Source organism: Triticum aestivum, chromosome 5D, assembly GCF_018294505.1.
Source record: "Triticum aestivum cultivar Chinese Spring chromosome 5D, IWGSC CS RefSeq v2.1, whole genome shotgun sequence".
NCBI lineage: Eukaryota > Viridiplantae > Streptophyta > Magnoliopsida > Poales > Poaceae > Triticum > Triticum aestivum.
The window spans coordinates 554955616-554981578 of record NC_057808.1 but is presented as its reverse complement, the minus strand read 5'-3'; the positions used below and the strand labels follow the sequence as shown (position 1 = coordinate 554981578).

Sequence of the window (25963 nt, the reverse complement as noted above, 5' to 3'; positions counted from 1 at the left end):
TGCTAGGAGCGTGGCCTTCTGAATCAGCACATCTTGCCATGATCGTCCTGTTCTTTGCAAACATGGATTCCAAGGCTTGTAGCAGGATGCAGAGAGTTGTTCTCCCAGGAGGCATCTTGCAAAAAAGCTTAAAACCTTCACTCCCCGAGGGGGTGAGTCATCAACATGTGGTTGATGTTGCTGCCCAGTGGCACCTGCCTCATATGTTGATCACTGCATAATAACATGTGAATATCTTCATCCCACTACATGGACATTGCAATCTACTACTATTATGTCCACTGTAGGCCGAAAGTATGCAGCAAGTACCTGAAAGTTTTGCGGACGTGCTGAAGGAATAAAAACCTGTATCAGATCTTCAAGCAGCCATGCAGCCCCATATCCTGTAATACCCTAAACTTATGGCTAAAGATTCAGTTTGCATGCTATGCTCTTCAGCAACATTGCTTGCTAAAAGAAGAACAGTTTTGCTAAGTCTCAGTCGGCTTAGACTTCATTATGTCTCAGTCGATGTTATATTCCATCCATCGATCTTGCATTGAGATTCATACAAAAGATTCTTTTCAGTTTTTTTTTCTTTTTCTTTCCATATACTATATCACTTGACCGAGACTTTGTTAAGTCTCAGTCGACCGAGACCTAGACACACCCAAAGAAGAACAGTGACATCAGCTCTTGACAGGTAGCACTAATCTTTTTCAGGGTGACATGCAGCATTAATTAAACCCACAAGTATAATTAGGACGCATCAGCAGGCCAGCATGCAGAAACCATCATTATATCAATTCTAGGATGGCATAACCACTAAATCTGGTTATACACTATATCAATTCTAGTGATTGCAGATATAACAGAGCGCATATGTCATGCTGCAAGGGTTCATTACAAGATAACACATATATTCACCCGCGTACAAATGCCAACAACAATGGGAAATTATAAATGCTTAGTGGCAAAATCCTAAAACAATACGAGAAAACAAGCGAAGTAATGTTGCTATGTGACATCATCCAGATACATGAGCTTGACGTAAAGTGCGTCTTCAACGAAGACAGGGTGCATTTCGTCCCAAACTGCAACGGGCCCAAGATGAAGAGCAGAGCATGGGTCGTTCCACTTATTAAAACGAGAATCAGAGCATGGCTTGCTCCAATCACCCGTCACCGGCAAGGACATGCACGCGCGCACAACACATTCACCATCTTCAATCGTGTACAAACCGATGTAGAGCACCTGGAAGGGGCCTGCGTGGCACGCACGGTGGTCACAGCCAGCCACGGTGCAGAGCACCGCTGCCCCATAGCTTCTGCCCAACTGGCCGGGCTGGTCCAGCTCCCTCCGGCGGCCCGTCATGGGGTCCCAAACGACGAGCGGGCCGGGTTCGTAAGCCATATGGCCGAGGAGAACGCGGCCACCGCGCAGAGCACCGCTGCGGCATAGCTGCTGCCGACCTGGGCGGGGTGGTCCAGCTTCCTCCGGTGACCCGTTATGGGGTCCCAAACGACGAGCGAAACGTGGTCCCGGTGCTCGGACTGGTTGCCGAGGAGAACGCGGCCGTGGCGGCAGTCCCACGCAGTGAAGTCCCCCCCCCCCCCCCCCCCCCCCCCCCCCCAATTTGGTGGTGGGGAAGAAGTGCGGGATGTTATCTTCCACCTCACGGACGGAGTTGGGGTGCCAGGAACAAAGGAAGCCCAGCATGGGGAGAGCTCCATGGAAGTCGCGGTAGCGAGCACGGAAGCGAGGGTCGGAGAGGAGGCCGAGCCAGACCTTGCTGACGAGGGAGGCGCGCAGGAGGTGCTCGGGCTCGTCCGGAGGGAGGCGGAAGAAGGAGCTCGTCCGGCAGCGATAGTACCGGAGGCGGCGGCGGCGGCATGGTGGGTGGGTGGATGCGGCGAGGGTTTCGGATGGGGAAATTTTGGAGTGGAAGGGGAAATTTTTGGTCTTGTGTGCTGGGCCGGGGCGAGAGTGTGGTGCTCTCGGTTTACTCTGATCGGCCTCTACTTTGGCCTTCAAGATAGTGGCAAGTTTCCCTAAAAAAAACCTGCTGGCAAGTTCAAAAAAAAAATTAGAAGAGTCATCATAATTTCAGTATCCCGAACTTTTTTCAGTTTTATTGTGGTAGCATTTGCAGTTTCAATTAATGTTGACCAAAAACCAACAACACGATTGTTTATTTTAGGAAAATGCAAACCACAAGATTTTGACAAAAAGAACTAGAAAGCAATCATTTTTTTTAATTCAGCCTAGTTATAAAATGAGAGTTTTCCTCGAATTTTTGTCAAGTGAGCTAATTTTCCATAATATAAATCTTTCGAATTCCATTGCCTTTCATTGTAAAAATTGTTTTTTTGTGGAGTTTTTTATGAGTTTGACACCCCAAGCGATGAATATCCAACTGGTATAGAGTGGAGGGGACAAAGTTGGACTCCAACAATAGTCAGGGACCACAAATAATATGGATCGAAGGGAGTGGTAAAGTTTCATCACAGTCAGTGTCCCTTTTTCTAAAATTCAAGGTCATGTAGATATTCATGTTGTGATCAGAAATATCACATGGATAGGTGGTGGGCAAGCCATCCTTGGAGAGGATGCAGTGAGAGTTGTATGTCTCGGTTGGAGGCTTCGGCGGCTTGAGGTCGACGGGAGGTTGAGCTCATCACGACGGCGGGAAGTGGAGCTTGTGTCAAGGCAGTGCGAGTTAGGCAGGAGGTCGAGCTTGTCATGATGGCTGGATGAAGAGCTTGGCGCGTCAGGGCTACATGAGGTTGAGGTGCCTCGAGGAGCGAACGACGGAAGGGTCATGACTAGGGTTTTGGCTACAAGGGAACTCCATGAATCATAGTTACTTCGGCGGTCCTTCCATCTTGATTTGGCTCCGTGGAGTTTGGGCCAACTCCGTCATGCAGTCAACGAAGCTAATACTTGGAGTATTCCTCAACACACATTATATATTGAGTGTATAACCAGATATCCTTAGCAACTGGCTGTTTTTGGAAAATTGTCTCTAGTTAGTCATATCCTCAAAGAGGGTTTTCTGTATTCCTGGACATTTGAGGTGTTGATATTTTTATAAACGTTGCACATGTCTAAAAGTCTGAGTAGCAATATCTGATTCCAAGGGTTCTTTAGGCCAAGCCGTCTTAAAAAAAAGGCAACCTATTAAGGCCAAGTAGTCATCGCCATATACCCAAATTTATTCTCGGGCTCCCCATCCATCGCCCATCAAAACTTTCTTATGTTTATGCCAAAAAATGGGTTTGACAATGAAAGTTTCTTACAAAAATGGGAAAAGGAAATGATAGAAATAGAAAAACTAGAAATTAAAATGCATAATACACTAGAAAAACAATGGATTTTTATAAATTAAATTGATTTATTTTGTAGATTTTAAAAAAGCTCATAACACATATTTATGGCCTATGTTTTTATCCTATACTTTATTTTATTTTTCTTAAATATTTGGATCTAAATAATGAGCAATCTTTAGGAAAACAAAACATGATTTATGCCAAATAAACCAAAGTTTTCGAGTGGGTCTTGAACCTATTTCATTCTTCTAATCGTCCACTCCATGTCATCGTCAAAATCACTTTTAGTGCAACAATTGATCAATGCTAAATATGGTTTTGGCACTCGAGTGTTGATCCGATTAGCATAAAATTAAGGGATCAAACTTTGACTCCGATGATTATAAGCTATTTTATCTATGCATGGAGCAAAAACAACACTATAAAACCTAACTTTTAAGTTACATAACATATATGATGTGACATATATATTACCTTAGCAATGTATGTAGCATTTTTCAAAAAAAAATTGCACATATAAAAATAGAATATGAAACATAATCTTAAGGCAAGGGATAATACATCAACATCATAACACCATCCACATTGTGCCATTTTGGCTCCTCGGTTTCTTGGAGCCTAGTATTTTGAAAATATGAAATTTATATTTGGAAAATTCAAATACTATAAATTCTTTTTCCATATAGAAGAGAGCCTTGGCTCCTGGGTTTCTTGGAGCCCCGTATTATTGAAAATATGAAATTTATATTTGGAAAATTCCAAATATTAGAAATTATTTTTCCATATAGACGAGAACCTTGGTGTGGGCATGCAACACTAGAGAGATATATATTTTCATTGCTCTCCCCAGTTCCTGGTGCACAAGGATCTAGAGCATACGATGGTTCAACGGACAAAATATCACCTTTACCACAAGTCACAAATCACGGAGGGAGCAAAAACTTTGATGGTATGTCCATGAATCACAAATCAAAACCAAAAAAAAACACTGACAAGAGTGCGGCTGTGAACCTTGACAGACCCAAGTTCGAATCCAGCCTAAAAGGAACAAACATTGTAAGAACAGATGGTAGAAGGGGCAGTACAGATGAATTTGTTCTAAGAAACCTATAAGATGAACAAAAGTGAATACATTCTCCTTTTCTGTAAACTATATCGGTCATACAAGCGAGGAATTCACTTTTCCCCCATTTCGTAGCATTTGACACGATGAGATGGCATAGATCAGTCATCAGCAGTAACAGACTGACGGTAAACTATGTTGGCTAAAATCCTTCATTAAGAAAGCATTCTTTTACCAGCGAGTGCCCTAAAAAAATCTAGAGTGCAGCAAGGAATTCATGTGCTCATATCTGTATGTGCAGTTGTCAACTTTAAAGCCGTTGTGCCAATTTGACAGAACTTGTCAAATATTCAGGTGGAAGGAGTGCGAGAAACAAAGAATAATTGAAAAGCAATGAGTAAACTCACATTCTCCACGATGATCATTCACCACAAACAGTTCAGTACGTGGATGATACATCTCCCACTGTGTCAATGCCTCCTTATGGCCAACAAACACGTCTCCGAAAGCAAGGGCTATTTATCTTCTCTTTCTGCAACAATATTAGTGCGTACTCCCTCCGTCCCATAATGAGTGTCAAAAAATGTCTTACATTATGGGACGGAATAGTATTATTTAACTCTTGAGCTGTCAGGTCATTGCCTTCTCCGCCTTCAAAGTCCCTCTCTAGAACTATCATTTCAACTTTCAACAGGAACTCCTCATCCGTTACTACAACTTCTCTGGTCAAAGTTTCAACTAGAGCAATAGTTAGCCTCGCCTTCAAATGCCTGGTAGGTACAACGTCGTACCATATGTCCTCGTCGATGGCACATGCACTAGAGCCATTGCTTTGTTGGTCGTAGGTATATCTCCTCTTTACGAGCAATGAGGGAGTACTGTGAGTGCACAGGCCTGCTGGTGCCTGGCCACAGCGACATCCAGGTCGAAACACAGGACGGGAGTTAGTGTTGTCGAAAAGGTGGTCCTGCCAGACGAAGATTCACATTAGCTGCATAATACCAGAGGTGAACCATCTCTTTTGAAATCAAGATTCTCATTCAGCCGGGATTAAGGTACATGAACTAGTTCACACCGAAAAGGAGAACTTTGTTCAGCTGCCAAGGCTGCTAATTGAGTTCAGAACAGATATCTTTAGTTTGCATTATGATGACAAGTACTAGTAGTGAAGTAGTAATCTTTATAAAATGCAAATATTTTGATAAAATAGGTGGCAGCAGAAATAAACAAACTAAATAGAAAACTCCCATGCTTCCAGGATTACATATCTTGCCAAGATGCCACATGCATAATGTTAGAAATTCTATCGGCAAGGTTATAAAGAAAGCTCTGCCTTTCTTTTTCTGACGGGCACACTATGTTCTAACTGTATTTTGTGCCTGAAACAAAGTCGTGACATATGACATTTTCATATTGTTCTGAAATGTGTCCCCTGCATAGATTATAAAGTCATGAAAATCTTCTAGTTATTTCTAATCGTGAATCTTAAAATTTGTAATGATCCTCAAACTTTAAGATATTACCTCACAGATAACCTTGGACTGCCTCAGTGAACTGAACTATATATCCACTATAAAGTATACAGAGAAGACATTGGGCAATTAACAGCAGAATTATGTAGACAGAATCTTAATGCGCAATAATCCAAAGCAGTCATGATAAACCGTAAACCATTAAAATCCTCCAGTTTTGGATTCTCCAATAGCATACAAACTTGGAGGAGAAAATGAATGATTAAACCCCACAGGGGTTTACTAAACTTTTGGCGCGAAGAATGAATTCTGGCAAAATGTCTCATCCTTTCCACCAATTGACTGCTGACCTTTGTGGGATTGTTATTAATTGTTCATCTCATGAAGGGTGGGGTATCAAATCCCTAGAAACAAGGAAATTCAGGCTTTACTTCATTATAATATCTTAATGATAGTATGTGTCAGCATAGTATGTGCAAGTATGTGCCACGGTAGGGGATAGCCACGATGAAGGTGTGATCAATCATGACTATCTCTCCTGTTGACTAGAGTGCCACCCTTCTCTTCAACATACTCAACCAGCATAACAAGCAACTCTCCAGCAATCCGCAATATCCCCCCAAAAAACTGATGATCAGGGGCCCCACCTCCGGTTCCATTTTCATTGAAAACAAAACCAAAAAATATAGTACAAATATATATCCTGCTGTAAGAATACAAACCACCTACCACGAACACCCACATATGAAGAAAATATGAAACAAAGTCATGAGTAGAGAAGTTTTCCAAGAAGATACCTTGTTTTTCTATTAAGTGTGTGTTGTCTGATGAAGAATAATGGGGGGAGCCAACTCAGTAGCCAAGCGGAGGAACAGTCCGGACTTGAAGAGAGACGGGGTCATGTAAATCCATGTTTTTTCCAAGACATGCATATTTATATATAGGTACAGAAAAACATAGAGAAATGTGTGTTGATGCCTTTGAGTAAAAGATCTTGTCTAAGAAATAATAGGAATCTACGAGCCATTCTAGAAAGTATGATAAACAAAAGCAATTGCAATGATCAGTCGATAACTATAGCCTTGCACTCTATGACCAAACATATAAACATCTTCATCTCACTAATATTGCTGTCTAGTATTATATGCACCTTTGGCAAAAATATGCAAGAAACAATGAACAAATAGCTGACAGTTTTATGAAGCTACTGAAGCAAAACCTCTTTGAGGTCTTCATACAGTCATGCAGATCACATCTTCTCAGTCAGTCAGTTCCCTCAACTTATAGCTCAAGATTTCACTAACATAATAACATTGATTGCTAAAATAAATGCAATAAAATCAGCACTTGACATGTAGCACTAATTAAATTCAAAAGATAAATTAAGACATATCAGCAAGCCAGCATACAGAAACCCATGATCATCTCTTGAGCGACAAGAACCACTAGCTCTAGACATGTCTCATCACCTCTTTTTGAAGATGAGAATTCAGATATTGGATCAAAGCTGGGCGAGCAAACTGTACAGGTTTTTAAATGGAAACACTAAGATATTGTCTGCAGATGCATTTTTCAGCAAATTACAAGAAGCCACATAGCTGACGCTGCAAGAAATCAGATGTTCATTACAAACATAATCCAATCACTCGCTTACGCTGCACCAAACCAGCTACTAAATAATGGCATAAGACGACACGGGGAACTGTCAAGCTTACTGACAAAAGCCAACAACAATATGATAAAACAAGAACCACTGCACCAAACCAGCTACTAAATAATGGCATAATTCATCAAAAGACCACTGTCGCCTCCAAGTTGGTCATCTTTTGTGATGATGAGAGTCGCCTCCTGGCTTAAACACACTCAACCATATGTTGTCAATGCGCCGCAAAAAATCTGCAAACTTAGACTTTTCAGTGTGATTCCAAAAGGGAGATGACATAATACTATATAAATTGCCAATTAAATAAGCACAATTAGTTGTAACCTTCTATTGTTACATACCACTGAAAGTTTGTTAGGATGCATTTCAGATATAACTTCCAATCTGATTAGACATCTAGTGACTTGTATGTTCCACTAGCTTATATTTTATACTTTAAGCTTTATTCCCAAATCAGAAGAAAAAAAAGGACTATACAGATATAGATATATATACCTCAGCGGTTGTAGAAACTCATGTAGGGAATCAAAGCACAGAACTTGTCTGTCTTCCACAGCTTCTTCCATCGTAGTGAGTTGAGATTAATCTCATAGATGCCCATGTCCGTGGTCACAAACACAGTATCACTGCCCTCCACAGTTCCAAGCAGTTCAAGATCTTCCTTTGGATTTTGAATGGGGAGAAGGTTCCCTAGATCGACGATTGCACGCTGAGTCCATGAGGCAACTCTGTGAGAACCTATCTGCCTTGACCACAGATTGAGGGTTAACCTTTCCACATGTGCAAGTCCCAAGCTGTCATCCTCCATCGCCATGAGTATAGCGGCATCGTCAATGACAGGCCCCTCCAATGGCGCATCAATTAGTGATAAGCAGTTAGAGTTCAGGTCATACTTTAGAATTCCTACACGACGATAATCCTCATAGTGCCTAAGCATGAAGTGAAGTGCGTCTTGGATGAGGACTGGGGGTCTTGCCTCAATGAATGCATCATCCACAAGATCAAGACGAGAGCACGGCTCACACCATTTGCCATTGGACCGCTTGCTGGAATCAGACAAGAGCACGGCTGCGGATGCAACACAAACACCCTCGCCCTCATCCTGGTCCAGGTAGACAAAGACGACCCAGAAGGGGCCCTCATGACACGCGCGGTGGTCACAGCCGGTGACGGCGCAGAGCACCGCAGCCCCACTGCTTTCGGCCTCCATGTATTCTGTGGACGGGGGCAGCTCTGTGGAGCAGCCCGTCATGGGGTTCCAAATGAAGAGCATCTTATACCTGAGGAGAACGCGGCCATGGTGGCAGTCCTGCGCATCGTACTCCCGGAGGTCGTCGGGAATGCGTGCGGCGAATTTCGTGGTGGAGACGAAGTGTGGGCGGGGGTCTGTCGACAGCGGACTGGAACATAAGAAGGGCAGGGTATATAGGAAGCCGAGCATGGGGGGAGCTCCATGGAAATCGCGGTAGCGGCCGCGGAAGCGAGCGCCGGTGAGGAGGCCGAGCCAGAGCTTGCTGGCGATGGAGGCGCGCACGAGGTGATCCGGCTCGTCCGGCGGGAGGTGGAGGAAGACCTCCTCGAGGAGCTCTTCCGGCAGAGATGGAACGGGGGTCGGCGGCGGCATGGTGATGGTGGGTGGGTGGAGGCGGCGAGGGTTTCGGGTGGGGAAATTTTTTAGCTGCTGCGGCTGGAGTGGAGTGGGGCTTCCCCGGATCGGCCTCTATTTGGGCTTTGGGCTTCCAGGCACATACGTCGTGGTAGGCTGGTAATCTATGCCTCAAAAACTTATTCTAAAAAAGACCCTGCTTGCAACCTAAAATCATTTGCCAAGGCATGAGAGAGTCATGGTAAATTCACTACTACGATTTCTTTTCAAAATGTGCCGCTATGGCGATAGCATTTTGATTTCATTTGATGTCTTCCAGTGATCAACAAAAAGATTATAATAGAAAAAGGCAAACCCCGCGGTTTCTCTCAAGGAAATACAGAAAGGAAAACCTCACAATTTCCCCCAAAAAATAGGAAAACAAAATTGCGGAAATCCAACTTGGTGCCCAGGCTCATCTGCTCCCGCTCAGGAAAAAATTCAAAACAAATACTAGAAGAATTCAAAAAACTCCAAAAACAATTGTGTGGTAGATAATTTGATGCGTGAGGTCCGCTTCAAATTTCAACTCATTTTGGACATCTGAGCAGCCCTCGGCAAAAAAGACAAATCGGCTCAGAACAGTGCGTGAATAGTAAACCTTTACAGACCCTGAATTTGTCTTTTTTTGCTGAGAGCTGCTCAGATGTCTAAATGAGTTGAAATTTTGAACGGACCTCACGCATCAAATTATCTACCACACAAAAACAATTTGGATTTTTTTTGAATTTTTCTAGTATTTGTTTTGCTTATTTTTCTGAGCATGGGTGCAGATGAGCTCGGGAGCAGAAACTCCGCGTCCAAACAATTGTTTCTTTAAATGTTCTATTTTTATAACATCCATTCATGTTTTGTGTTTCCCTAGTTCCTTCAAATGTTTCCCTAGTTCCATGTAAAACCCTGGTTTAAATTTTACTCCTTGGAAATTTAGTCTGCCTAGTTATAAAATTTGTTTTCCTCAAATTCTTGAGAATTGAGCTAATTTTTCCAAAAAATTATTTAAAATTGTTTCTTATTCTTCCAGATTCCATTGCATTTTAGTGTGAGAGTTGTTTTTCATGGAGTGCTATATGGGTTTGACACCTGCGCAATGAATATCCAACCGCTATAAAGTTGAGAGGACAAAGTTAGACTCCAACAATAGGCAGGGACCACAAATAGTGTTTCCCATTTTGAAGAAACATTTGCATGTAGTAAAGTTTCATCACATTGTCCCTATTCCAGAAATATAAGGTTATGTTAATATTCATGCCATGACCATAAAAATCTCATGAAAATGGATGGCGAGCATGTGGGCAGGCGGTCCTTGGAGAGGATGTAGTGAGAGTTGTAGGTGTCGGACAGAGGCTTCGTTGGCTTGAGGTCAACGACACGACGAGCTCATCATAACGGTGGGAGGAGGAGCTTGGCATTAGGGTTGCACAAGTTAGGAAGGAGGATGAGCTTATCACGGTGGTTGGACGAGGAGCTTGGCTTCAGGGCTATGCGAGGTTGCGGTGCCCCAAGGAGTGACCGATGGCTGGATCATGGCTAGGGTTTCGGCTACAAGGGATATGTGTAGGCGATGCGCTTTTGTTTTGTTTGTGTTTGTCTACCTCGATGTAAACCGATATCTTTGGTGGTGGCATATTTCGGTTATTACGCGAGGATCCTCCAATCCTAAAATTTTATTCCTTGGAATTTGGGCCCACTCCTTCTTGGAGTCAGTAGAGCTCATAGTCGAAGTATTCCTGAACACACTTTATATAATTACTATAAAACCATATTTCTTTAGCAACCAATGGTTTTTCAAAATTGTCTCTAGTTAGTCATATCCTCGATGAGGGGTTTTCAACGATCCCGGACGTTTGAGATGTTGACAATTCAACAAACATTTCGCATATCTAGCAATCTGAGGCAATATTTTACAATATTCTCTAGGCTGAGTCGTCTCAAAAAAACCGCCGACCTATTGAGCCCTAGTAGTCCGCACTATATATTAGGCGGCGAAACCCTAATTTATTCTCGGTCTGCCCCCTCCCACCCACCCCCACCCCCATCGCCCATCAAAGATTTCTTATGTTTATGCCACATAAACAGATTTGACAATGATAATTTCTTACAAAATGGAAAAATAAAAATGGAAATTGAAAACAAAAAGAATTAAAATGCACAACACTTTAGAAAAAGCAATGGGCTTTTATAAAAACATAATAGATTTATTTTCTACATTTTTTTCAAAAATCTCATAACACTTTTTTCTAGCAAAAGGGCCTGTGCGTTGCAACGGGGTAAGAAAATTGTGGCCATCAAATAAGCCATCGAGAACATAATATCTATCATGATGATTATAGATTGTACAAAAGGGCCCATGCCTTGTTAATTCAAATCAAATAAAATTGATCGTGGGTAGCACTTACGAATTAGAAATGCTAGCTAATATAATACGTTGGTTCATGGACCACCTAACACAAGCTTAGAGACCACAATTTTATTACAAAAACCTTAGTTTAAATATAGCGATTGAAACATCTTTATTCATCATTATAAATACAAATTATAACTAATTTTGTTTGGAATTTTCATTTTAGACACAACAATACATGAACCATTAAATTAGAAATTGTTTTTCTGAAATTAATATGGCATGTGAATGCTCTAACAAAATACATAAATCATTTTAATTGAAATAACACAGTAAACAATTAGCAATATAGGTGGGCTGCTTAGCCATGTAATCTACGATCTGCCTTGAAATGCAGTGCAAATAGCTTTTCCACATATCCTGAAACAAAGAATCATCAATATACTTCAGTATCGTAGATGGAGAATTATGGAGGTATACTCGACAGACCGACCTGAAGTTGAGTAGTGGCTTTAGAGTCATAAATCTTTATAACTTGCAGGCTCAATGGTTGGTAAGAAACTCTCTTGTAATTAGAGAAAAGGCATGTAAACTTCTTAAGTTAACAGGTGCTATCAACTAGCATCATGGCCATCTCTGCATGTGTCCCTTGAACATGCTACGATATAGTGCAAAATAAATAAAGTTTGATGAATACAGAGTAAATAATGAGTGATGAGTGAGCAGGAGTGTTAGGCGTAATCCATCAAAAGCATAAAGGCCGACAAACACACCAAAGGACCAATCTTTAACCAAGCAAAATCCAATCTCTGCGTCACATTCTTACCGGGTTATGTCTGCCGGCTCGCCCGGGCAGTTCTCACCTACGGCGACATGGCCCTCCCTGGGGAGAAGCGCTCATGTGCGCCGTTCAGGCTGTCCAAGGCTATTGTGGCCGGGGTTGCACCTAGGCACCTAGGAACTGAACGTTGCCTCCTTTGCACCTTTTTGTTACCACATTTGGTGCAGAAAAAACATATTGCTGTGTTTTGAGTATTTAATTTGAGTATTTTTATAAGTTTGTGTCGAGAGCACACACTCAAAAGAGTTGAGAAATCTTCCCAGATAACTGTAGGCATGGGAAAAAGGTAGTTTTCTTGAAATGATGTGGATACATAAGATTTGGTATAGAGGTGTTTATCTTATCAACGTTTTTGTAAGATATGGCTGAGAATAGAGAATAGCAACACCTAAAGGCCTATAACATCATCTAGATTGGCATGCTCATGTAAACTACATGTAGCTAACATAACCATGGGGTACTTAACAAGCATGAAAGAGGCCTAATGATTAAGACTGGCTTTCAAAATCTTTTAGAATTCTAATAAATAATTTTGAAAAGCACACATACGACTTGTGGCAGAAAGCACATAAAATACATTTGATATCATATATGAAGCAATTGTAATCTAATCTGGAGCACTGATTTTCTGTACGAAACATTTACTCATTGACACCAAACGGTCCAAAAGATCAGTCCTAGAATTATTCAAGCAGAACAAATACAAAGATTGCAGAAAAAAGGTTCAGTACTTTCTGACCAGACCAAGAAGAACATTACTTTTAATGATTGTAGATGAAAATTTTACAGAATAATTTGGCAAAAGCTAGTACATACCTCTGGGGTAGCATGTTCGGCAGGGTTCTTCCGGCTCAGGTGTAGTACGCTTGGGCGGCGGATTTTCTTCCGGCGAACTCGGCTGAGACGATCCTGGACAACTCTTCAAAAGTTGTGATATGATGTGATTTAATGGAGATTCCGGTCGAGGGCTCCTTCTAATGGCAGCCAAGTCCCTATGAAATCTGGGTCGGGCACGCCATGGATTCGTGTTGCAGCACTTATCCTGGGGGAACACGGACTCCGATCCAAATCGGAGACATACGACGGCAGGAGGTTGAAGATCGTGGTGCGCCGGAGAAGATTGAGATGGATATAGGGAGGGGAACAAGAGCAGGGCGGCGGCGGCGCCAGAGAGGAACAGGCGCGCGGCGGCGGCGCTACCGTACGCATTGAGGAGCCCGTGCTCCTGTGTCCTATAGGTATTGTTTTACTGCAGGCCCATTAGAAAAGGCTCAAGCTGGAACGAAACGTTATCTCTGTTCACAAACTTTAAATTGTACTGCGGGTTGATTACCTAAAATCACAGGGTTTTTTTAGCAAAACTGCCGTGACGGTGAACCCGACAGACTCAATCCATGCTTTATTATTTTTATATTATATATATATATATTATTACTAGCAAAAGGGCCCATGCGTTGCACCGGGTACAAAATAAATAATCATATTCTTAGACAGTTGAAAAAATACCACTCAAACTTTGCAAATAATCAGACAACTATAGCAGAACAACATTGTTGAAACAATTGTGGTTCAAAAAGATTTTTCAAACAATTAATATTTTCAGTTTGAAAATCCCATAACCTTCTCAAGAAACCGAATAATTAAAAATGTATCTGCTGTATATGCTCTTACTTGACGTTCCAAGTTGCATGGCCTCTGTACGTTGGTTATTTGGCACATGTCAAGTTTAAACAATTTCTATGGTCGAAGTACAGTAGTGGTCAGAAGTATTGGGATAAGATTTCTAAGAAAATCGGTAAGTGATTTCAGTTTAAATAGTTCAAAAAGAAATGCAATTAGATATCATCATTGCATGCCAAACATACCCGTACATTGCAATGGAAACAAAATTGTGCTCAATAACCTGAAATTTTCAGTATAACATCTGGTCTCATCCTGATTTTGATTGTATACCATTAGAAATATGATGGGTTTCACCCCAACGGTAGTGCCCTTTTTCCATTATTCAACAATTATTTCAAAAGAAAAGAAGAACACACCACTAACTTCTCAATGTGCATCATGACTCAGTAAAGCTTCCAGTGCATGAGCATACTTCCTCCTCCCTTTTATGTAGCACATATGGCCGTGTGTTACACCGGGAGAAATAAATTGGCGTTGTCACTTATTTTACAAACCCACTTTGAGTGCCACTGCGCGCTGTTTCTTCTATCCAACTTTGACACTGCGCGCTATTTCTTCTATTCAACTTTGACAAACATCACAGCTAGCAACAATGTGAAAGTAATGTTTTTGTCGCCATGGCTACAACAGTTTGACTAAAAAGAAATAGAAAAATAGCTACATTCAAGAACCAAGGGAAAACTTTGTCAAACTTGCAAACCTTGTGTTACCTTTCTTACTTTTAGCAAGTTAATATTACTTGTCTGAGGTGTAGATGATATCTGAAAAGTTCCCGGAGAAAGATGAAAAAAATGTTAACTATACTGAGTTAGATATATATAATACAAAACCTATGCAAGGATCCACTTTTCTATACATCAACTTACAGAGGATATATTTGTTTATTCAGCTAAACTTGTAAAGTCGCATATTTACAGGCTGCATCTCGTTCTCCTCCAAAAGAAAAGAAAATAAACAAGAAAATACAAAATCCCAAATCCCGAGAACTCAGTCATGAAATCATTGGAAGCAATGTGATTCACAAGAGAGACTTTGGGTTCACCTTTCTGCAATTCATGCATCAGCGATTGTTAGAGAATCAAGGGATATTATACCTCGAGACAATGTATTCTGTAGTTGCCAAGCTTGACGTCAATTCAGGGAGTTCAATTCCAAACAGGTTAACCAGCCTATGGATACTGTGGAAATCCTCCCCCTGCAATGGTTTGAGTGTTCAGGTTCACATATTTATGGACTACTTGTGAGTAAAATAAATTTTGAAGCTGATATAGTATCATCACAACCTGAATAACAACATCAGGATGTAGAATTGCACTTAAAACTTGCTGCGTTTATCAATAGTTTTGGAAGCAAAATAATCTTTGGTGGTACAGGAGAGCCTAGAGGATGGTTCTCCAGCTCTTTGCTTTCAGAAGTTTTGGAGGTTGTTGATGCGTGTGTAGAAGTCAATGTGCCACTTCAGTTGTGCTTCAACAACACAACCACCACATTAAATCAGACATCATTTACATCTAGAACCGTATGTGCCAGTTTCAGTCTTGCAAGAACACGACACATTATCAAGGGTCCGATGATTAGAGGCATTCCCTTCACCGGGCGAAATGCGCGTGTGTCTACAGAGGAATGACATTGGCAGCAGGCTAACATCATCTATAATGCGGGACGGCTGTGTAGACGCTCAGAGATAGAGAAAATAAATACCATAAAATTTAAAACCATCTAAGTGTCCTCTCTTTCACCACTTGATGCTAAGTATGGGTGCTAATTACAGATTGAAAACAATTTCAGTATTTTACCTCGTGCGGAGGAAAATACCCAAGCGCTTGATGTACCTTTTGTCGCCAATGCCACATATTCACTGTGAAACTAATCATACCACCTTATGTTATCATCTAGCACTGAAGATGGTCTAAGAGGAAGAGCTGCTCAGCACAGTAACCTCAACGACGCTGGCCTGCTCGAAGATAGCATCAGGGTCAAAAAACACATCGACTTGCTGTGGTCTGTATGCATCGACCAAATAATATTCTCATGCTAAGTACATCGACTCTTCGTTGACATTAGTATACATCGACTTGTTGTGGTCTGTGTGTTCCAATGATATTCTTAAATTCCATTGCGGTGAGGACACATGACTTTTAAAAAAATTGAATACTGACAAATGCAGGTCGCCTGTGTAGACGTACGCTTAGAGATTAAGAAAATAGATGCAATGTCATAAATTAAAAATCATCTAACTGCCCTCTCTGTCAATACTTGATGCTAAGTAGGGCGCTAATTACAGACTGCAAATACCTTCGGTATTCTACCTGCGGTTGATGCATCCACCGATGAGGCTCAACTGCCGATCGACTGGGAAACAAATCCCAGAACCTTTTGCTACCATCCAGCGTTGAAGATGGTCAACAAATCCCAGCACCTTTTGCTTGCATCCAACGTTGAAGATAGTCTAAGAGGAACAACTGCTCACCTCGGCAACCTTGACGACGCCGACCAGATCGAAGAGCTGCAAGGCGCTTGCTGCTGATGTCGTAGGGAAGGTCGCACACGTACACCATGGCCTCCTCTGACGGCTCCACGTATTCCCAGACCTCCTCCACACCACCGCGACCTCCTACTCCACCTCAACCGCCGGATCCTCCTGGGCGACGGAATCCAGGGCCTCATCCTGGACTGCAAAGGGAGGGGATATGGATCTAGGGATCTGCCTTACAGTTGGGATGTGGGGCCCTTTGGCACCGCCGTCGTCGTCTGGAGGAAGACCTGCAGCTGGGGCGGGGGCGGATGTGTGGAGAGGTTGCCCATGCCGAAAGAAGATGCGCGGGGATTGAGATCGAGCACAGGAGAGGAGGAACAGGGGTCGTCGGTCTCGAGAAGAGGAGGAGACAGGATCGCCCGTGCGTATTTTTTTACAGCAGGCCGAGGCCCGAGCCCGATACAAATCGCGAATTGTTTTTCACTTATTCATGGATTGCGGGTTGATTGCCCTAAATTGTCACCAACGAACGAAACGGTTTTTTAGTACCACCTCACGTATATGTTTTAATATCAAATGTTTAGAAAACAAAAAAGTAATTTATTACCACTCAAATGTTACAACAGGTGTTCACTTGGCGATGGAATTGGGTATTGAAAAAGTTTGTCTCAAGACAAACAATCAAGATGTGGCACCTGCTTTCCAATCAAGAGATCAACACCGTTCGAGGTTTAGCCCTCTTATAGAAGAGATCAAGGAGTTGCTTGCTGGTGTGAATGAGCACCGGGTGATCTGGTCGAGGCGACCGGCAAACAAAGCGACTGGTATCTTGTGAGCGAAGGTTGTGTTAATAAGTAGTGAAAAACTTGGTTTAATGTATCCCCATTTTCTATCCACGACGTATATTGGACGAAATGGTCGTGAACTAAAGAAAAAATAAAGTAGCGATTACCCTAAAAATAGTAAAACAAAATTGAAGTACGAACAAGAATTCATGCATCAAATGTTATGAACTAAGAAGGTTTGAATTACTTGAATTGAGTGTCTTCGTCAAAGTACTATGCAACACGATCTTCCTCTCTCTTTTTCATGTGCAAAGTACTCAATATAGTGCGCCTCTGGTTCAGCTCCAATAGTAGCAGCACTAACACCGAAGATCATCATAAAATTAAAAAAATCACCACAACTCTCTCTTCTCACTCTGATCTCTCTCAACCCCATTGATCCATCTTATAAGCAGCATCAAACAACCTGCTCCATCTCATCTCATCGAACAATAGCATAGTACAAAAGAATATCATCTCATCTCTCTTTGTGTCTCCATCTGACTACATCGGAGATGCACGAACAGTTAGTTGTCACAAAAATCTGTATCTCTCTCATCTCTCTCCCCGACCCGAGCCCGTCTCCAGCATTGCACCGTGCCGCGCCGCTCCTGCCATGCTCCAACGCCGTGCTGCAATAGGAAAGCAATTATATTTTACACTAAAAATCTTTGATTTTTTTCCACCACACACGTGCCTATCCTATCCTCTGATTCCTATGCTCCTGTAATCACCGATACTCTCTCTCTCTCTCTTCTCATTAGTTTTGCTTAAGCATCCAAGAAAATTAGAGCACAAGAGCAGCAGTAGCAGCTCCATGTGATGGCTGATGCGGTGGCGCTGAACTCCACGGGCCACGGTGCAGCTGGAGCTAGGACCGACGGGTCAAGCTCAACGAGTCATGGTGCAAATCGTAGCCCACGGGAGGACCAGCGCACGCATGGCTGGGTGCAGGCAGGCACAAGCAGAGCATGCATGGCCACCGGCGCGCAGCACACACGGCCGCCGGCTTCCCCGCCACGAACAACCTTGTCCAGGAGGTCCGCAACCTTGAGATCTCCTTCCCCACGCAAGGACTCGGCCGAATTCACCCTGAAGCCCTCGCCATCATCCTCCAACTCCAAGTCCGAGTATCGTCGTTCGTCGTCGATTACCTTGCCGTTGCTGCTTCCCCGGCCTCACCGACCTCGCCGTCGGGTTCACCGTGAGTCCCCGTTGCTTTTCCCTTTGTTTCCCCCTCTGATTAGGACCCGCAGCTGACGCCATGGTTACTGCCACCTCGCCATGGCTGGTCCTCTCCGTCCGGATCGAGCTCTGACGGTGGCGCGCAAGAGCAAGAGGCAACCGGTGCGCGAGTAGCCGGGGCGGCAGCGCAGTCAAGAGAGGAGGAGGCATGAGGTACGCGGCGGCGGCCTGTGGTGTGCCGAGACAGTTGGGAAGAAGGGTGCCGTCACGCACGGCACGCTCGGCTCAGAGCTCCGCTAGGCAGGAGGGGCACCGACGTTTGATAAAATTTACACTGGGATCGATCTCGGTGTACGCATCCTCGTCCGCTTCTCCTCTACTCCCCTCTTTCTGGGAACCGATATTTATTGGAGGGTAGCAAAGGCGGCGAGGAAGGTGAAGTTTGACTCCAACTCATGTTCTACACGGATAATTTCTGACGAAAGTGCATCTAATCAGGACTATTTATTGATATTGATTTTTGGAAGATTATAAACTTTTACGATATCGATCACATACCAAAGAGGCTGGGTGATGCCACGGGCGATGGCCAACCCTGTGCGTGCGGCGCCTAGGTCCAGACGGACGAAATTTAGTACCACCTCATGTATATGTTTTAAATTCGAATTGAAAGCGTAAATTCACGAGAAGAAGCGTATTGTGACGGTGAACCCGACAAAGTCAATCCGTGCTTTATTATTAAATTATTATTATTATTATTAGGGAGAGAAAAAAAATAGCAAAAGAGCCCGTGCGTTGCAACGGGTACAAAATGAATTTGACAATTCATATGGTATTTGACTGTTTACCTCCCATGGTGAACTATAGCACCCAATCAGTCGGCTTCTGCCTCGACTTATCTTTCGTTTGGTGTAAAATTGCTGGGCATTCGGCAGCCATGCTACTATTGAGATGCAACACTCATCCTTGAAAAACAAATAAAAATGATACCCCCTCCTATCTAAAATAAAATAAGTGTCGCAGTTTTAAACTGGGTTTAGTTCAAGACTGCGATACTTATTATGGATCGGAGGTGGTATTACTCAGATATGTGTATGTGAAAGCTGACATATAAAATTTTCACCATATATGAACCACAAAAATACATATGCAGGAGGAACATTAGTCTACTTAAGATCACTCGACATGCTAATGCTACTAGCCACACCCTTGCTTGTATGGGACGGGCGCAATAGCGAACTGTGTGTTGGCTTTGAAACTTCCCCGAAGAGATAGTAGCATAGTTAAGTCTAAATATAATCATCTCGTTTGATTAATGAAAGTTCCTTCTTCCGCAAAAAAAAAGGAACTGCAAAAATACAAAAATACATTATTGATCAAGCTGATTAGTCATGGTATAAATACATGCCACTCATTGTAGATAACATTGAGAAATTATCCAAATTTTATTGTTGGATTTGGATTGAAATAAACTTAACTTAGGTCTGAAAACTGAACAAACTTCCTTCAAAGTGTGAAATTATCTGCGCATACTCATACATGCTCAGTGGAAGCAAACCTTTTAGCAATAATGATATACTATCACATAGTATCTCTATCTAGATCTCTAAATAGTTGAAAAACACATGTACATATATTATTGGCTCTAGCTAAGTAATGCAGCGACAAATATATTTACTTCGGATAGACCTTGAGTTTTTTATGGAGACGACGACAAGCGTGAGTAATTGTGGATATAAATTGTGACAGATGTGGCACTAATAGAAAATAAAAAGTATCTTGAAGTCTAATTCAGTTTAGTTAATGTCAATACTGCATCTAGCTATTTGCTTCATGCACATAATGACATATGCATAGGAACGCACCTGAGGACGTGACGTGCTTGAAGTTGTTAGTGTTTTTATCTCGGTCCGCCTGCAGTAATCATCCGTACATGCATCTAGCTGCTTGCCCTCAGTTGATAAGCATGCATCCAGCTAATCGTCATCCGGTGCCCTGATCACCCAGATATTACTTGTGGCATTGGTTATAGCGGCGGCCGCCGCGGTGCTTCAATGTGATAAAGCCATCTTTCCTGGAGTTTCCAGTCAAGGAAGACGACATGGTGATTTGTGAGTACAGTATGGGCAGAGGGCGGCGCGGGAACGGTCCAGGCGCTCAACGACGAACGGTAGCCAGAGCAGCGGATCAGTGGTGGATCAGGTTTTTCTGGATCATGATCTCGTGGTTGTATGCATTGGTTTTCTAGTTCCCATATGGCCGTATTGTTGGCGGTCAGAAGGACCAATTGACGAACCAGCTGAACGAGCAACTTCGGCCAATGGCGTTTGATCGATCTCAAAGTCTCAATTGTGTGCTGATCAGACTGTATTATTCACGTACATGAGAAGATAATCAAATCGTTCCTTCTGAATCATGGTTGGCTCCTTGACACGAGCCACCACACCTCAAAGTGGGGTTGCGCGCCTGCGCCGCCGCTGTCTTAGCAGCTCCAATCGACCATGGCTGTCCGCTGGACCGGTGGGTTCTCAAAAGCAGCGATGGCAGCGCCCCCCGCGTCCTCGCTTGATGAGATGGCTGATGTGTGCGACCGTATACTACCGCGGTCTCATGGTCGAGATGAAGTGCCCCGTCAGATCGGCCGTCAACCGGCTCCTTCCGCCTCCAGGGGATCCACCTCCTCCCCTTCTCTCTTTCCTGAATCTTGAGCCCATATTTATGGGAGGGTCAAGGGAAAACTCCAAACTGATCGAGAGTCCGCCCTCGTCTTAGCTCTCTGATTTCTATTTGTTTGTTGGGCTAGGTGGACCAGAATAATGGGTCGTGGACCAGAATAATGGGCTGCCTAGGTTGAATCTAATATTTGAGGACGCGAGATGAAAGCTGACGTACGGACAAGTCAAGACGGACGGAAATTATAAAATTTAGTACCACCTCGAATATATTTTAAATTCAAACTGAAAGCGTAAAATCACGGGAAGAAGCGTATTGTGACGGTGAACCCAACAAAGTCAATCCGTGCTTTATTATTAGGGAAAGACTAGCAAAAGGCCCCGTGCGTTGCAACGGGAGGAAATAAATCACATGCCCATATATTGTAGGTCAAGTTGAAACAAAAGGTGCCACGAGAAAGACTGTAAAGATAAAATACTGAAGATTTAAGTTGGACGAAAATCTTGTTACAGAAAAAAGAGCTAGTAAAGAGAATGCAATACGTACTTGTTCTTTTTCCAAGATTTGATTTATGAATTCATGGTCGATGCAGTATATATCACATCACTGGCTGCTTCCATATTCTCTCAAGGCAACGTTTATATTATGCTAATCTCGTATCCCGGCACCTAGCTAGCCGCCAGCTATATAGGTGATGTTCCAGACAACTTGAGAACGTATATGAATTGGTGAGAATTAGTTTAAATTGGCGAGGTGGGACTATTCAAACAAAAATATCCACGCATCATCGCATCGGTATGCTTTCCCCATTGGCTACTGACTTAGCACACAACACCTGAGGTTACAGGTTCGATCTTCACCTCAGGCATCCTTTTTTTTGGTGGCTTGCGCGAGAACTGGAAACATGACTTGCGGCCCAGGCTCAGCAACGTAGCTACGAACAACCTACGACACATTTAGCCTATACTTACAGGCAGAAAAAAAACGTAACGATCAGCGCTGGCTCCTAATTAAATGGGCCGGCCATACCTAGCAATTGATCGGTGGAAATCAAGCACACCGACCTATGAAGGCCCATGACGAGCGATCGATAGGTGGAATCAGACGATCGTTTGATGATCAAACGTAGGAAACGAACTGTAATATCAGTACCACTTCGGATATAGAAAATAATATAGGTGAAAAAACTGAAAGCGTAAATTCACGAAAAGAAAAGCGTATTGTGACGGTGAACCCGACAAAGTCAATCCGTGCTTTATTATTAATTATTATTATATTATTATTATTATATATATATAATATATTATTATTATTATTATTATTATTATTATTATTATTATTATTATTATTATTATTATTAGGGAAAGATTTTGATTTTTTAAATGCTGGTGTCCCTCCCCTCTGTCGATTATAAAGTAGCCTCTGAATTCTTGACAAACCATTACAATTACTAACAACACATATCCCATCAAGTCACACAATTTGATATGGGGAACAAGAGACTGCGGAAGAACAATGGCCACATAATATGCGTCACCATGGTGGGGCGGGATCAATCATCACCATCTTGGCATATTGCTCTACAACATTTACTCTACCAACATAACAAGCAATTCTCCAGCAATGTGAAAATTATCAGATCCAAATATATTACTCCGCCGTAAAGAAAACAAATTACCAACCGCATATGAAGAAAATAGAAAAGAGAGAAGAGAGGGTCATATAGATCCGAGCTATACATGACATGCAAAAAAAAAATACAGCCAACTCAGAAGGGAATTCATTTTGCCCATGAAATGAACAAAGTTAATTAGCCATCAGGCATTTGGAACAGAGCTCTTCCATAAATATAGGTCAAGAATGCACATAGAAATGTGTGTTGATGCTTTTGAGTGAAAGATCTTGTCTAAGAAATAAGGAAAATCTGTGAACCAGTCTGGAATATAATAAACCAAAACAGTTACAATGAACACTGTAGCCTAGCAGTATGTGACAAAACATATACATCTTCATCTCACTACAAGGACATTGCAGTCTACTATTATCTCCACTGCAGACCAAAAATATGCAACAAATAGCAACCTAATACCTAACAGATTTGTGGAGGCACTGTAGCAGTAAAACCTCTATAAGATCTTCATGCAACTCAGATCCTGCCATACTGTCAGTTACCTCAACTTACAGCTCAATATTTCAGTTTACATGCTATACTCTTCAGTAACATTGCTTGCTGGATAAAAAAGTAACTGCATGCTATACTCTTTACTCTTCAGTAACATCAGCACTTGACCTCCAGCACTAATCAAATTCACAAAATTAATTAAGGCATACCAGTGAGCCATTATGAGGAAACCATCATCATCTCTTGGCGACAGAAATCACCAGCTCTAAAGCATCATCAATGTTCTCTGTTTTGGCTCAAAGCTATGAGAGCAGACTGTAGAGCTTTTACAATGGCAAGACAAAGCTAGTGTCCGTGGTACATTTTCAAGCCAATTAAAAAACTAAGAACATAACTGATGCTGCAAGAAATTGGAGGTTCATTACGAGATAACTCATTAGCCTGCTTACACACACCGTTAACGTGCGGAAAACCTCGAGCTTGCAGACAAAATCCAACAACACTATGAGAAAATAATCACCACTGCATTAAAACGGCTTCCAAATACTGACACTGGTCGCAAGACCCATGTCGCCTTCAAATAAACATTTCTCATGTTGCCTCCTGCCCTTAAGCATATTCAATCATCTGTTGTCAATGCCTTGCAGGGCCTCACCCTTTCTGCAAACATGGATTTATAAGCGTGATTCCAAAAAGTAGTTGATATGCTACTATATAAAATTGCACTCATAGGTAGGCATGAGCATAATTAGATGTAACATTTGAGTGTACAGAGCACTCAAAGTTTGGCTAATCATTCAATGTTTTAAATTGTTCCACCAACTGGTATATTAACTATTTATAAGAACTATTCCAAATCATCAGAAAAGAAAAGGACATATAGATATACCTTGTCGATTGTAGAAGCTCATGTATGGAATCAAAGAACGGAATTTTTCTCTCTTCCATAGCTTCTTCCACCGTAGTGTCTTCAAATCAATCTCGTAGATGCCAAGATCTATGTTCACGAAAATGATATCATGGCCCTCGACAGATCCAATAACACTAATTCTTTTCTTGGGATTTTGAATGGGGAGAGGTTCCTTTAGATCGATGACTTTATGCTGAGTCCATGACGCAACTCCGTTGGAATCTATCTGTCTTGACCATAGATAGAGGGTTAACCCGTCCAAGTGTGCTAACCCCAAGCTGCCATCCTCCAATGCCATGAGGATAGCGGGCCAGACAATGGCCAACCTCGTAAGCGGCACATCAATCATTGATAAGCAATTAGAGCTCAAGTCGTACTTGAGAATTCCTACACGCTCATCGTCATCTGTAAGCCTGAAGTGAAGTGCGTCATCAACGAGGACAGGAGGCAGTGCATCGATTTTTGGATCGCCTGCAAGAAGATAAAGACCAGAGCACTGCTTGCTCCACCCATCAAAACGAGAATCAGAGCACGCCCTGCTCCACCCATCAAAATGAGAATCCGAGCATAGCCTGCTCCACTCGGGCGTCACCGGCGAGGACGCGCAGGCGTGCGCAACACAATCGCCATCATCCTCATTCATGTCCAGGCCGATGACGACAACTCGGAAGGGGCCCTCATGACAGGCACGGTGGTCACAGCCCCTCGCAGCGCAGAGCACGGCAGCGCCAACATACCCGACGGGCGGTTCCAGCTTCATCCGGCGGCCTGTCATGGGGTCCCAAACGATGAGCCCAGTGTAGTCCCCGAGGAGGACTCGGCCGTGGCGGCAGTCCCAGGGAGTGTACTGACGGTCCCAGCCATCGCCGTCGGGAACGAGCGCACCGAATTTCGTGGTGGAGACGAAGTTTGCCACGGGGTCATCCTCCTTGGGGCCGCTGCAAAAGAACCAGTTGTAGAGGAATCCCAGCATGGGGGGAGCTCCATGGAACTCGCCGTAGAGGCCGCGGAAGCGAGCGCCGGAGAGGAGGCCGAGCCAGAGCTTGCAGGCGAGGGAGGTGCGCACGAGGTGCTCCGGCTCGTCCGGAGGGAGGCGGAGGAAGATCTCCTCTAGAAGCTCGTCCGGCAGCGCCGGTGCAGGCCGCGTCGGCGGCGGCGGCGGCGGCGGCATGGTTAGTGGTGGGTGGAGCGAGGGTTTCAATCGGATGGGGAAAAGTTTGAGCTGGTGTGGGCTCTGCTTGTGGGGTGTCCAACAGGCGTGGGGCATGGGCTCTGTGTGGGCTGTGTTAAAATTTTCAGATTTTGACGACATTTTTCAGCCACATACGACGTAGGCTATCAGCAACTTGAAATGGTTTGATTTGCCAAAGCATGAGAGTGTCAAAAAAAATTCTTTCTCATTTTTTCGTGGCAGCACGACAACAACATTTGTATTTTTATTTTATGCCGTCGAACAATCAACAACAAATCTCTACTTTTAAGCATCACTCAGAAGTCAATTTCTAGACCACGACTAGGGAGCAGAACCTAGCCGCCGCCAGCTCCACACCCCGCCGTTCCCCTCCCCTAGCCGCAGCCGGCAGGCATCGCCGGGCAAAGCCCGCGTGGCTCGGCGGCGGCAGGGCCCTTTCCTCCTCCCGCTCCGGGTCGAGCAGCGTGGGTCGGTCAGATCGAAGGGAGCTCGGGCGTGCGGGTGCTTGGAGCGGCGCAGTGAGGTAGCGTAGGGCAGCGACGCATGGAGCGCGGGAGGACGT

At 43.3% G+C, this 25963-nt stretch overlaps 2 protein-coding genes and 1 pseudogene across 2 annotated transcripts; all 3 read right to left on the bottom strand.

The window, feature by feature from the left end:
* LOC123121208 (uncharacterized) overlaps positions 1-1579 on the bottom strand; it is a 36818-nt pseudogene extending 35239 nt beyond the window's left edge.
* Positions 1580-7423: 5844 nt separating this feature from the next.
* On the bottom strand, positions 7424-9213 carry LOC123123825 (uncharacterized). Its single transcript, XM_044544453.1, has 2 exons — positions 8002-9213; positions 7424-7739 (listed from the first exon to the last, which is right to left on the bottom strand). The coding sequence occupies exon 1, from the start codon at positions 9128-9130 to the stop codon at positions 8003-8005; it is 1128 nt and encodes a 375-aa protein (XP_044400388.1). The 5' UTR covers positions 9131-9213; the 3' UTR covers positions 7424-7739; position 8002.
* A 13878-nt stretch (positions 9214-23091) lies between these two features.
* On the bottom strand, positions 23092-25460 carry LOC123123824 (uncharacterized). The gene is made up of 2 exons (XM_044544452.1): positions 24189-25460; positions 23092-23959 (listed from the first exon to the last, which is right to left on the bottom strand). Exons 1-2 carry the CDS (start codon positions 25378-25380, stop codon positions 23919-23921), a joined length of 1233 nt encoding a protein of 410 aa, XP_044400387.1. The 5' UTR covers positions 25381-25460; the 3' UTR covers positions 23092-23918.
* Between the last annotated feature and the right edge of the window lie 503 nt (positions 25461-25963).